Source organism: Pelobates fuscus, chromosome 3 (assembly GCF_036172605.1).
Source record: "Pelobates fuscus isolate aPelFus1 chromosome 3, aPelFus1.pri, whole genome shotgun sequence".
Lineage (NCBI taxonomy): Eukaryota > Metazoa > Chordata > Amphibia > Anura > Pelobatidae > Pelobates > Pelobates fuscus.
The window spans coordinates 100,550,465-100,565,632 of NC_086319.1; the positions used below are offsets into that span (position 1 = coordinate 100,550,465).

The window sequence follows — 15,168 nt, forward strand, 5'->3', positions numbered from 1 at the left end:
CCCCCCTCTAATTAATCCACCACCCCCTCTTTAATTAATCCACCACCCCCTCTTTAATTAATCCACCACCCCCTCTTTAATTAATCCACCCCCTCTTTAATTAATCCACCCCTCCTTTAATAAATCCACCCCTCCTTTAATTAATCCACCCCCTCTAATTAATCCACCCCCTCTAATTAATCCACCCCCTCTAATAAATCCACCCCCTTTAATAAATCCACCCCCTCTAATTAATCCACCCCCTTTAATAAATCCACCCCCTCTAATTAATCCACCCCCTTTAATAAATCCACCCCCTCTAATTAATCCACCCCCCTCTAATTAATCCACCACCCCTTTAATTAATCCACCCCCTCTTTAATTATTCCACCCCCTCTAATTAATCCACCCCCCTTTAATTAACCCTCCCCCCCTTTAATTAATTCACCCCCCTTTAATTAATTCACCCCCCCCCCTTTAATTAATTAAGTCCCAGACATAAAATACCGGTATCTACTCACAGTTCAAAGAGTCCGACCACTGGGTGCCTCACCGCCCGGAATGGATCCTTCCGCTGAAGATCCGTGAAGGCAGACTGACGGCGCTGCGCACGTCGTCATCACACTGCGCACGTCGTCATCACGCTGCGCGATGCCGCGGCCCGCAACGCTCCTCCCCCTCCTCCTCATAGAAGAAGGAAGTCCCGCAAAGGTAAAATGCCTAGGTCTTATTTTCGGGGTAGGGCTTATATTGCAGCCCACCCCGAAAATTCAGCTAGGGCTTATTTTCAGGGTAGGTCTTATTTTCGGGGAAACACGGTATGTAGATGTAGACCAAAGACAGATAGTTAAATACATAGGAACCCTAGCCCCGTTCATTCCCTACTCAGCTGCTGCTCACCCTGTGTGTTATTTAATACTTACTGCAAAGTAAGACTGTGTGTACCCTACCCTATTTTGTTTGGTTTCCTAATGCTATGTTATTTGTCTGTGTTAAATGCCCGGTTCCAACATCTCAATATCCCTTTGGTGGGTGTTTTCTATTATTTGGCATCTGAATCGTTCCTTGTTCTTCTGCTCAGGGCTTTTGAAGCAGGACTGAAATTTATGATGTTCAGTTTTCATTCTTTAAATCCAAATTATGCTACAACTCAATGAAATCTGTGAGATTAAATGTGTCCCCACTGTCCAGTTTATGGATTCGATCTACCATGTCCACATGACTTGTAGTAGTGGCTCTCATGTGAGAATGATCTTGTGCTAGCTCTAATTGGTCAACATCCTAAATAGTTATTTCTCCATTTTTTTTTATTCTTTGTGGTGTTATATGTGTCTTACCCTTCTCTAGTTTAGTATGGCTTTGTAGTTCTTACCTTCATACCTTCATTTTACTCAGGTCCAGATAGGTCAAGTTTGTGTATCCAAAAGTATGGCAATTCCACAGAATGTTCTGAAAAGGCTGGGTATCCATCAGTAAATGGATTGATAGTCTTCAAAAACATTTTTTTAATTTCCAGAAGATCAGCATGGAAGGCGACTGGTCCATTTATTAAATAATGCATATCAATATTGTCATATAGATATAAAAGGTTATTTACTAAAGTCCAAATGACCCCTTAATGAATGGGGCAACAACATCTAGCTGCAGACTGTAAAACCCAGACATTGTTGATGGAAATTAGCAATGCCAAAATTGTTTATATCAGCCTTAAAATATTTGATTCCAATATTGCTACATGGGTTGGTCAGTAGCTGAGTGACAGGCAACAGAGGGTGATGATCAGGAGGGATAAGCCAAATGGTAAATTATTTGGATAAACTAGAAAAATGGTCTGTGGCAACTGATATTTAATGTGTATAAGTGCAAGATCTCGGGTGTAAAAATCCAATATTTGATACACTACTATCCTCAACATCTGAGGAAAGGGGATTTATGAGTAATTATGTCAGATGACTTTTATTAAAGGTAGGAATACAATGTAAAATAGCAGCAGGAAATGCTAGCAGAATGCTTGGTTGTATAGGGAGAGGTAGTAGCAGTAGCTCATGCCATTATACTTAAACACTGGTGAGACCTCACTTGGAGTATTGTACGCAGTACTGGAGATTGGATCTCCAGAAGGATATTGATACTTTAGAATGAGTTCAGAGAAGGGCTACTACACTGGTTCATGGATTTCAGGATAAAACTTACCAGGAAAGATTAACCCCTTAAGGACTGGACTGTTTTTGCGATGTTGTACATTTGCGACCAGGCCTCTTTTTACACTTTTGTGGTGTTTGTGTTTAGCTGTAATTTTCCGCTCTCTCATTTACTGTTCCTATACAAATTATATGTTGTTTTTTTTTTCAGAACAAAAAAAGGCTTTCTTTACATACCATTAGTTATATAATCTCATGTAATTTAATTTAAAAAAAATAAAAAAATATGATGAAAAAAATGAAAAAAATACATGTTTTTTGACTTTTACTTGAGAAATCTTTTACTCATCTACAAAAGCGAATAAAAAAAAACTGCTAAATAGATTCGAAATGTTGTCCTGAGTTTTAAAATATCCAGTGTTTACATGCTTTTTTGCTTTTTTTTTTGCAAGTTATAGGGCTATAGGTACAAGTAGGATATTGTGGTTTCAAAACATATTTTTTTTTCAAATTTATCAATAGTGACATTGTAACACTATTATCTGTCAAAATTCTCTGAATAACACCCCACATTTACATATTTTTTTTTAAAGTAGACAACCCAGGGTATTCAATATGGGGTATGTCCAGTCTTTTTTAGTAGCCACCTAGTCGCAAACACTGGCCAAAGTTAGCGTTCATATTTGTTTGTGCGTGAAAAAGTAAAAAACTAAATTGAACGCTAATTTCGGCCAGTGTGTGTGACTAAGTTGCTACTAAAAAAGACTGGACATACCCCATTTGCAATACCTTGGGTTGTCTTCTTTTGCAAATGGTATGCCATCATGGGCGTAATTCTCATTCCTGGGCTACCATACGCTCTCAAAGGCAACGTAACCAACCTGGCCATTTTCAATGTAAAAATATTTGACCCATATTAAATTCAGGAGACTTTGCTGAACACAAATATTAGTGTTTCAAAACAGGAAAACGTATCACAACAATTATAACATCAGTAAAAGTGCTGTTTTTGTGTGAAAAATTTGAAAAAAAGTCACTTTCACTGACAATATCATCGCTGTGATAGCTTTTACTGTTTGGAATCACTAATATTTGTGTTCAGCAAAGTCTCCCGAGTAAAACGGTACCCCCCATGTACAGCTTTTAGGGTGTCATAGAAAGTTACAGGGTAAGATACAGTGCTAGCAAATTAAATTCCCTGCAATTTCGGCCTGGGTTGGCAGGCAGGTCCCTCAAATTGTAATTAATAAAATTATTTAATTATGTAAAAATATTACATAAATACGCACGTAGAATTTAAATATATATGCACATTTATATATTTGAAGTCTACGTGTATATTTATATAATTATTTATGTAATTTTGTATTTAAACAAATGTATGTTTCGTATTATTTTTATTTATTTATATATACATAGATATATATACAATTTTATTCTAAGTGTATTTTGATATAAATGTATATATTTTAATATCAAAATACAGTTAGAATAAAATTTCATATAGATATATAATTTTTTTTATTTTTGTATTATTATTTTCAAAAAAATTTATTTAATTTAATTTACTTATTATTTGTATTTTATAATAATATATATATATACAATATATATAGTTATTATATATATTATATATATATGTGTGTAATTTAATTATAAGTGTATTTTTATATTAATATATATACATATTAATATAAAAATACACTTAGCATGACATTATATATATGATATATAGACATATATTATATAGATATAATATATGTCTATATATCATATATATACAGATATATAATTATTATTAATTTTATTTTTATGATTTTACAGTTGCCGGGAGACTGCCTGTCAGCACAGACAGTCCCCCTGCAGGCAGAAACATGGACACCTATTGTGACCATGTGGTCGCCCTATTGAGCGATCACATGGCCCAAGGGGTCCTAATTCGCCATGGGGAGACTGTCTGGGCTGCAGGCAGTCTCCCCACAACGGGAGCACCGCCGATTGCCGCCGGGGGAACGACGGCGATCGGGTAAGTACATCTTAAAGTTAGGACGGTTCAGGACCGTCATCGGTCGGCAACGCAAAAATGCCGATGATGGTCCTGAACCGTCCTAAGTCCTTAAGGGGTTAAAGGATCTTAACATGTATAGCTTGGAGGAAAGACGAGACAGGGGGGATATGATAGAAACATTTAAATACATAAAGGGAATCAACACAGTAAAGGAGGAGACTATATTTAAAAGAAGAAAAACTACTACAACAAGAGGTCTTAAATTAGACGGGCAAAGGTTTAAAAATAACACCAGGAAGTATTTCTTTACTGATAGGGTAGTTGATGCATGGAATAGCCTTCCAGCTGAAGTGGTAGAGGTTAACACAGTGAAGGAGTTTAAGCATGCATGGAATAGGCAGAAGGCTATTCTAGATATAAGATAAGGCCAGGGACTAATGAGAGTATTTATAAAAATGGGCAGACTAGATGGGCCGAATGGTTCCTATCTGCCGTCATATTCTATGTTTCTAAATGGACTTGAATTTGGTCTGGATTTCAACCGTACTGAACTCCAGACCATTTCGATTTTGCCCATATATATAAAGTGGACAAGCAGCATTTGCAAAACCCTTACTTATGTGTGTCTGTAATATGAACATAGACCATTTATAAAATCCTATTCTGTGTGTATATTTAGACCAATAAAAAGATTAGTGGGAAATTAGTCTGCTTTTTCTATGTTGTATGACTCTCAATCTCAGAAACAGAAAATGCAGCTGTTCTAAAACAAACACATTAAATTACAGTGCAACTTACTTGTTAACAGGATGTACTAACTATTGTTTGATGTGGGTGTTATCTTTCATAAACTAACCACCCCATATAATAACATATAGAATTAAGGAGATTGGAAAACTAGACTTACAAGGCCTGTGTGAAGCCATCTCTCTGTACTTTATAGACATATAGAGAGGACCATCTCAACGTGTATATGTTCAGACAGTGTATATACAATATATACCAGACTATGTTTGTATATTGTGTGTTCCAGTATGTTTGATTGTGGTGTAAATGTATGAATTTGTTTGGTTTTCTGAGTGAAACCATGTGCACATTCTGTGTAAATATATTTTCGTCTGTGTTTGTGAATTGGGTATTAAAAAGTTGAAAATGATGTCTAGAAACACACTGGACATTACAGCCCAAGCAATATACATACTAACAAGAGGAATTAATTAAAGTGTTAGTATAATGTTTATTACAAATTCTCTTCTTTAGTTCAAAATGGCCTCCGGACTTTTATTTCTTTCCAACTTTGATTTGTTATAATGTCATTATTCACTTATCCTACTCTTCTCTTTCTTGACAAGTCGAGATCCACCTGGAGTGAACCTGTATCATAGAGCAAATCATCATTTGCCCTTTTCTGATGCTCTATTTAATGCACAAGACTCTCTGTATCTGAAATGTAATGTATAAAAAAAAGTCATATATATATATATATATATTTTCTACTGTCCTTTCAAGCACATGTATATAAGTGAAATTTTAAACAGAAAACCTATTGTGTTTTATTTTCTTGCCAAAGGTTAACTAAAAGTAGATGCTTTTCTTTGTTGGTTTTCTTAGATCTTAGGTAAATTCTACTTCTGTGGGGTGGGCAAGAGAAATGGCATTAACACACCTTTGATCTTAATATTATTTTTAAAGCTTCTATACACTGAAAAAAAAAAATCTAGAACCTTACTGCTATTGGCTATTTACTACTCTTGGTATGTCTCAAGTTGGCTATTAGAGCCGTGGGTTTAATCCTAAATGTTAGTGAAAGTGTTGTTCTTTTTTGCTGATTTAATTTTATAAGCTTGTACCAAGGTTTTATGCTAGGTATGTATATTATATGGATGTAATTTTGTATCTGGTAAGCTCAGAGTTAATGATACTCAATTAACAATTTTGTTAAAACTGAAATAAACAGTGGTTAAAAATGAAAAAAAAAAAAAAAAAAAAGTTGAAAATGTATTCTCTATATTCCACAAGACAAGTGCCGTTTATGGCACAAATACACAACCCAATTACACTTGTTTTGTTTACATAAATGTATATGTGAAGGAATTCCACTGTTTGGCGTTGGGGTGACAGTTTGTATTCCCTTGTTTCATGTTGGCAGTTGACTCCTTGAGCCTGATTTTTCAAATATTGTCAGTTGACTCCCTGGTTTTCCTTTCAACTTGTCAATAAATCTTCAGTTCATCTTTGTACCCTTCTTCTGTCTACGTATGCTGTTTGGGAGTTCATGTGTCTTACTGAGGGAATTATACAGGGACACTATTTAAATTACACAGGGATTCGTCTACCATTACTACCGAACGGAGGGCTATGTTCACTAGGCTCTGGTGGTCCGGGAGGAAACTACCGATTGAGGTTTAAATACACTTGGTTTCCTTACAGTATATAACTGCATATTTTGTTATTTTACTCTGGTGTGCTGGATCAGGTTGCAAATCAAAACCGTCCAAGCAGATCCAGAATCTAAATCCAGGACCTACTGTGTTGGGTATAGATTTGGATGTTGTAAAAATAGTTGCCTTTGGTATGTTTGATGTGTCTTGTCTGAAATGGTGAGAAATAACATACCCACCTATATAACAACAACTAAAGCTGTTAGAGACTGTTTTATTTGCCCCATCCAAATGCTGAGCAATGCATATAGTCATTATTCCTCCATTAAAGAAACACTGTAATGTTATGGCTATATTTATTTATAATGGTAAAGTGTTCCTATTTTTTTTAGGATTATTGGGCCCCCTGTAAAAGATAAAAATGCAGGTAGATCCACATTTCATCCAGCATCATCTCAGTCTCTGGCTGCCAAATTCAAATATTACCATTTCACTTAAATGACAATGTTTACGTTTGTGAGACTGCAGTGAAAGGTTATATGCACCAAAACTACTAAAGTAAGATGTAGTGATTTTTGCTACCTAGAGTGTTCCTTTGAATAGGGCTTGTTAGAGAGGTTGAAAATATGTGGTCAATATGAGGCAATATCTGTTATAGTTATTAATAATGATAAAATAATAACATATTCTGCAACACTGTACAATGTGTAATAATAAATCTGAACAATAAATGTAACCCCTTAAGGAAACATGACATGTGTGACATGAAGTTTGGTCCTTAAGGGGATAAACGAGAATGGTTTCAGATAAGTATATCATTAAATTGGAATAACATATGAATAATTGAAAATAATACATAGAGGGCAATGTTCAATGGCTGAAAATGCCAGTAAATAGTGCTTTTATGTATAGGAAGGCCTAAAGACAGCTTCGATCAAAATTTAGAATCAAAAATGGTGTTTCCAGTTTTGCAGTACAATTGATTAGCATTGGGTTTTTAACTTTTTTGTTGAATAACATAAACAGTGATGTACAGAAGCTTGAACTTGGTGAAGTTTACTATGTTTAATATTAAGTTAGAAGGTTTATTAGCATCTCACTCTTCTCTCCTGGTTAAGTATATTCATGACATCACAATATGTTGCTAGCGTTAGCCAGGCAGTTGGTGTATGGAAACATTCCAAAGCAGTTGAGATCTTTATGGTCCTAGCTACGTGCGAGTCGTATTTTATAGACTGTGTGTATTTAACTTAAAAAAAAACCATGATTATAACATTTGTGATACTTATGTCATATTTGGGTAAAATATTCTCACCTAAGAAAAAGGAGTATGAAGAAGGAGAAAGTGATCCACCTATTTCTCAGGAGAAAAAGAGGAGGATGAAAAGAGGTTATGAAACAGTGTACCAGAGCATTCAATTTAGCAGTGACTGTGAGGAGCAGGAAAAAAGACCAAAACATGTATCATCAATAAAACAATTAAAGAATAGGCAAGAGAAAGCTTATATATGTGCAAAACGGAAAGAGGAAAATGAATATAAAGAAGGAGTGAGAAAGAGAGCAAGATGGGAGGAAAGTACGGTTCAGAAGTCAACAAGATGGAGTCAGCAGAGCTCACTGACCCCATTAGACTTCACGTTCCTCTATGAACTAGGAAGCGGTGCTTTTGGGAAGGTGAGTCACACGTGGTGTGATGTGGTGGAAATGTTAGAAAAGCACAGAGAATATTGCAAAATAATGTCATAGGAAGAGATTTTCACAGGTAGCAATTACAATGTACAAATTCCACATCCTTGCCATGCCACTGCAAATGTTTGTGTGCTTACTCTTTATCCCTGCTTATATATTACAGGGGGTATTTGATCTCCCATTGAACTTGATTCCATTGCTTATATATCTGATAATTTCTGATACATTTTTTTTTCTTTTTTTTTTTTTGGTTTTAAAATAATTTTATTAAGTTTTGTATGCAATACAATATAGATAAAAAGATAAAGACATAAAGATACATTTGGTAGTACAGATCAGAGATGTGAAATTGTTTTACAAGTTGTAACCACATGTGAATATGCGTTTGACAAATCGTATCAACAAATGCTTACATACAAACATAAAATTTAATATGAAAACTCGGATTTGACACTGTCAGGTTGTGTGTACCGTGAAGAGAATATTTACAAGGTTGAGTTATATTGTTAAGATATGGTTATTGTTTTACCAAATTTTAAAAGCTATATCTGGTATGCGAATAGATATTTGATATTTAAAATATAGAAAGATAATTTGTATATGTCGAGTTGAGGTTGGAACGTGGTGATTGTGAAAATCGTGCCTGTCAAAAGGGTGTGATCGTTAGGTTTTTCTTGGTATGTTCCTAACAGTGAAGGAATCCTTCGGCTGAGAATATTTTCCATTTTTCCCAAATTTGTGTGTGTGTTGCCATGTTTTTGGTGTAAGCAGAGGAAATCTCCTCCATCTGTCTAGTATTTTCTACTTTTTGAATCCACTCTCTGATGGTTGGGGTCTCAGCTTGTTTCCAGTGGATAGGGATTATGAGATTTGCTGCTATCAATAAGCGTGTGAGTAAAGCAAGATTTTGGTTCCTTTTGTCGTTTGGAAGGGGGAGAAGGAATAACATGTATTCTGGGGCAAAGGGATAGTGTACGTCCGTTATGGTTTGTGTGAGTGAGTGGATGCGCTTCCAAAATTTAGAAATGATGGGGCACGACCACCACATATGTGATGAGTGAGCTTTGGGGGTCTTACAGTGCCAGCAATTGTCTTCGAGATCCTTGTGTATATGGCTAAGTTTGGTTGGAGTATAGTGCCATCTGGACAGTCTTTTATAATTGCTTTCTTGTGTAGCTAGGTTTGGAGATGTAGAGTGTATCCTATTAATGATTTGTTGCCATTGTGCTGAGGAAAGTGAGATTGGCAGTTCTTCAGACCATTTGTCTATGTAGGTTGGGATTGTATTAGTTTGATGTGACTGGAGCAGTTTATACATTGTTGATAGTGTTTTTTTCTTTAGGGGGTGAGTTGTACATAATTTTTCATATGGTGTGAGATTTCTCGCTCCTCTGGGGAGTAAAGAGAGATGTCTGACAAAGTGGCATATTTGGTTGTAGAACAGGTGGTGGGTGCCAGTATGGGGGGATTCTGGGAATAGATCCTTCAAATTCTTGATCTTACCCTCTTGAGTGATATCTCTTAGCGAGAGGTATGAAGGTGTCTCGGTTGCTTGTGGCATCCGTCGAGGTGTGTCTATTGGTAAGAGTGGATTGTGTGTTATTGGATATAGTGGTGAAGGAAATGTAGCCACTCCATGAGAGGCATCCGCAGTGCCGCTCTTGTCTGTAGTTGCTGTTCCCTGCTGGGGAGATTCTCACCTCGCCAATGCTGTAGATCCTCCAGAGCTCCGCCCCACAGCTCTTGTCTGGCAGTCTCTCTGTAAGTGATGTCACGGTTGCCCCAGGCTGGCTGAGGGTTGGACCATAGATGGATGCTCCTAGTGCTTTCCAAGGACCATCAGCACCGCACCAGACACCATAACCACCGCTGACCCCATGAACCGCCGCAGCTTGGTTGGGGTCTCGCTGTCTCCTACCCACCCTGGACCTACAACAAGGCTCCAGGTTCCAGTGGGTGAACCTCTCTTTCCCCAGAGAGTGAAGCAGGAACAAGCTCTTACAAGAGTTTAGTGCTTATTCAAGGGAGTATGAAGAGCATAGCTGTAATGCTTACTTGAGATTTATATGGAACACAACTGCAGATAACTGAGGATTTAGTTTAATGACTAGGATACTAGAGAATAGTACAGGTACTGTACCTTTAATTAAGTGGAGGTTTGTTAACTGGAATAAGCAGCTTCAGATTTGCATGCAGTATAGCAGAAAGGAAATTGCTAGTCCATGGAGTCAGAGCAAAATAAGAGTGGTAAGTTGCAGCAGGTAATAGTTAGTTTGGAGTTATAGGAAGTAAACAGACTTGCAAGCAGGCAGAATCCAATTACGGATGATATTACTACTTAGCTTTACAATGGGGAAGTCCAGGGTTGCCTAAGTTCTTCTCCGAGGAGGAGAGAGCATTTAGCAGAGAAGGTCCTTTTTACAATCCGTGGTCAAGGTGAGGAGAGAGTGGGTCAACGGGTTCCAGTCCGGGTTCGGTACTCATAAGGGGTAGAAGATTCTTGATAGCCGGTTTTGAGTTTCGCGGTAAAGCTGTTCAATAATCCAGCGTTTTGAATCTGGCACAGTCTCCCTATGTAGCGTGGGGAGACCGCGTCAGAGAAGGGGGTGTGGCCGAGCTCCGTCTACCCGGAAGTGTCAAGGTAGCGGTAATGCCGGCAGTTAGGACATGACAATAGCAATCCCTGTAGTGATTATAGCTGTCTCCCCCAAACATGAGACGAGGCTGCGAGTTGAGGGTCAAGTAGAACTGAAGTTTTAATGGTACAGCTGCTTCTTTTATACAGTTTTTTCCCACAAGGTTACTGCCCAGGTGGACCTTGTAGGGCACAGGACATGAAATGCACAATCCAATAAAAACAGAGTTTTACATTTGAACACTCCCAGTTACTGTACACAAACCCTCCCTTCTGCCTTTGATACAATTAACAAAGACAATGGACTAACTCAATTAACCACAGGCAGAAAACACATTTTTACCCAAAGTCCAGAAACACCCCAAAACTCCAACATATTCCCATAATATTTTGTATAAGATCCAGATTCAAAAGCATTGATTTTAATCTGGACATCGACTGCATCCAGGTGATTGCTGCAGATTTGCTCGTGTTGTCCAAATTCTGACTATATTTGACTTTAGTAAATATGAGAATTGCCATTGCTGTCGGAATTCTGTCATATACAAAATTCGGTGAATATCCCCAAAAGTAAGAAAAACCTCTCACAATCACTTGCTGGACACAGACATGGGAAACATAAAGTATGATTAAATTATAAAGATATCAGTTTTATTATTTACAGCCATGTTAAGCCACTCAGATTTCAATATAAAGTTAATACATGATATAGCCCACTGCTCCTACAGACAACAATGGTAGGACCAGCATTGTTGTGGAAAGAGCAGAAGCAACACAACATTTTTTTCAGGCAAATGGGCAATGAGAGATGTGTACATTTTGGAGTTTATCTTTAGCACATTATGTGTTATGTAGCATGATGGTGTCTGAAAGCTGATCTGTTTCAATACAATGGCAATTATTGACAGATAATGATGATTAAGTTAGTCTGACACTGGAATCATATCTTCTCTATCTGTAGGTAATGATGGCGTCATGGAGGAGCAGAAAACCTGTGGCAGTCAAGATAATGAGGAAAGATGCAATCAGGGCAGACATCATACTCCGGGAGCGACGTGTCCTTGAGATTGCCAGAAACTGCCCCTTCCTGTGCGAGGGTTTAGCCGCCTTTCAGACTAAGGTAAAGAATTTCTTGTCAATAGATTCACAACTTTGTCCAATCTTCTAACCAGCTGAAAGGTTTGCCTTGAAACTCTGCTGTAATCTATTTTGTTCATACCACATATCTGTCTACTTTATGGTGTTAGTCTACATGTGCCTTTAATACTTTATGTTTCCTGTATCAGATGCACACCTTCTTTGTCATGCCCTACATGTTTGGTGGCAGCCTGGATTGGTATCTTACGATAAAGCGATCCCTCCCGACCTACGAGGCAATGTGAGTGAGGGAATGATGGATATTGGTCTTGAGATATTTATTGAAGGAAGTACAATTTGGGTTACCGAGTCCTCTTTCTTTTTTAGAGATTCATTCATTGACACCTTATTCCTTAGCAAATTATAGCACTCAGGGCCTTATTGAGTACACTGAGAATTACGTCCAATTGGCATTTGCCGAGTTTTATGCCAAATGTAGAAATTCTCAAAAGCGTGTATTGAATCTTGCTTAGGTATTTTTTCATCTCTGCTAATATGGCCTAAAATGTGCAGTTCTCATGTCACGTCTCCACAATTTATGGTTTTGTGAAAAACAGCAAACTCATGTTTTTCTTTTTTTTCATGTCTCATTTTTATTAAAGTTTTATCATGACATACATCGCATTTCAGATTGGTACAAAGTTCAAGTACATGTTTAATCTCCATCAGCATACACTTAGATAATTGGTGAGATATATATCATGAGATGTGCGTGACATCCTTAGGAAATGACTGAAACTATACAAAACGTATAATCTATATTAGTAATCAAAACAGAGAACAGTGCTCTTCATGCATAGTTGTACAAAGGCAAGGCACGCAAGTACATTTCATAAATTGAGTGTATGGTAGCTACAATGTAGTTGTGGTATGTTCGATATGGTGTAGTTTATTATTAACTGCGATGTGGTTGGTTATAGGTTGGCCTCCCAGTGAATCGAAGTAAACGCTTGTCTTACACATAACTAACTTCTTCTTATAAGTCTATTTAATTCTCTGTTCATCTCTTTCTACTTTTTTAAATTAGGTTTTATGCTGCAGAAATAACATGCGGCCTTCAATTCTTACATAAGCGAGGCATCGTTCACCGGTTAGTCCATTAGATTTTCTTCTTCTCTCTGTTTTAGTCTGCTTTGTTCTATCTGAACAACATTTTATCCCAATGTTGCATATTTTCTCTCTTAATCAGCTATACTGCTTCAACCCCCAGGCTGCATCTTCTGTATGTCTTCATATGATCTACTCCCTTTGTTTTTGTACTTTATAAACATTTGACATGAGCAACACATTAAACAGTGATGGGCCCTTTTCCTTAGGGATATTAAGCCGGATAACATCATGCTTGATGAAGAGGGCCATGCCAGAATATGTGATTTTGGACTGGTGGCAGAAAACATCACAGGAGGAGTCCTGGCCCAGGGTAGCACTGGGACTACAACCCACATGGCACCAGAGGTTAGGATCTTTTCTGTATTTACTTCTCATATTTTTATAGGATGTAGAAAGCTGTTTTGTTTTTTTTCAAAATTATACTATATTTTTTAAAGATAAAACTAATTCTGAAGTTCTTCAGTGGAGTTTTGTTAAAAAAAAAAAAAAGAAGCAGCTGTTACAGCTGGATTCTCATAGCACAGTAAGAAATTCCTCTGCTTACTGCAGATCAATTCATCCATTGAAACGATTGGAAAAGTCCTATTTAGTAAGTAGAGTCAATTCTTACTGTTCTAAGAAAAACTAGCCTTCAGAAGTGCTGGAAAGTTGCCCAGATGGTATCGAGATACATCGTATCATATTAACAGTTGCACATTCTATTTGTAGTTTATCACAATTCCTTATACAGTGATTAAACCCCATATGTATCGCACTGATTAGACAATAAGAGAAGCTATTTTATATTTCATTAATATATTTAATTTTTTTTAAAGGTGGCTGCAGAGAGGAGATATGGTGCGTCAGCCGACTGGTGGTCACTGGGAGTTACCTTACATCAAATGTTGACCGGACATCTCCCCATTTACATAAAATTACCTGGGCACAGGTGCTCATGCTCCAAGCAGCTGCGCTTCTCTCCCCACCTGAGTAAAGAAAGCAAAGATGTCATGTCTAAAGTGAGTCTTTTAAAACTGTCTGAGCAGATTGCAACAGCTGTTGTATTGGGTATATGCGGCAAACTAATGCAGTTATGTATTAGGGTTCTTATAGCACTGCCAGGTCATCTTTTTCAGAAAACTCTTGATAACAGTAAAATGCATACTTAGGATGCTGGAAAGTTGTCCACATAGCAGTGAGATGTGTTGCCTTTATCTTTATCACAATGCAGCTTCTAGAGGAAAGCCCCAGACTGAGGCTTGGAGTACGAAGCAACATCAGGCTTCACCCATTTTTTGGAGCTATAAATTGGAGGCATTTGGAAGCCAAGGCCATTCCACCCCCATACAAGCCACAGAGGGTAAGCACACTCAGGACAACTACAGTTTAATCAAAGTCACGTGGGACAGAAGCACTATAAGTTGACTGATTGCTCAGAGGTTTGATCATGTCCTTTCACTGGCTCTAATTTGATATGCAAATCTTTTGGAATGCTGGTTGGTATCGGTTGCCTCAGTTCTTCTCTCCACGGTAGATGCGTTGATGTGTTAATAATATAAAGTTTCTGTGCTTACAGGGGCCAGCTGAGAACCCCCTTTGGAATGTCCGGAAGAAGCATTTCTCTTTTATGGAGCCCATGAAGTATCGCACCTTTTCAGGAGACAGCTGGTTTATACCGAACTTGTCTTTCACAAGCTCCAAATTGAGAGACTATTGCTAGGCTCCATATTTAATACCAGGGTAGGGAAGGAGGGTCGGAGTCAGAACACGTACTCCCGGAATATATAGTAAGCACAATCTTAATTAATCGCTATCGATACGTTCCGTTTCTACATGAAGATGGAGATTCAATATTTCTATACAATCAATTGTAGAATTGTAGAATGCAATCATTGTTACAAATCCAGCTATTTAATGGAAGTCTGTCCATTTTTTAATAAACTCTTCTTACATTGAAAAACAGTTTTCAGTTTTACTCTTTCATATATACATTAATATATAAAATGAAGCTTTGTGCTCAAACTCCCACTACTCCTGTGGAGCACCAAGGACCATAGTACGCATCAGTCCCAATACCTAGAAAAAAAAAAAGTTACCTGCACATTTTAA

The 15,168-nt window shown here is 37.4% G+C and overlaps 1 protein-coding gene across 1 annotated transcript; it reads left to right on the plus strand.

Moving 5' to 3' along the window:
- Nucleotides 1-7,796: 7,796 nt before the first annotated feature.
- On the plus strand, nucleotides 7,797-14,864 carry LOC134601645 (protein kinase C delta type-like). Its single transcript, XM_063446163.1, has 8 exons — nucleotides 7,797-8,183; nucleotides 11,795-11,953; nucleotides 12,120-12,211; nucleotides 12,998-13,060; nucleotides 13,287-13,425; nucleotides 13,896-14,078; nucleotides 14,291-14,419; nucleotides 14,636-14,864. Exons 1-8 carry the CDS (start codon nucleotides 7,797-7,799, stop codon nucleotides 14,777-14,779), a joined length of 1,296 nt encoding a protein of 431 aa, XP_063302233.1. The 3' UTR covers nucleotides 14,780-14,864.
- The last annotated feature ends 304 nt before the right edge of the window (nucleotides 14,865-15,168 follow it).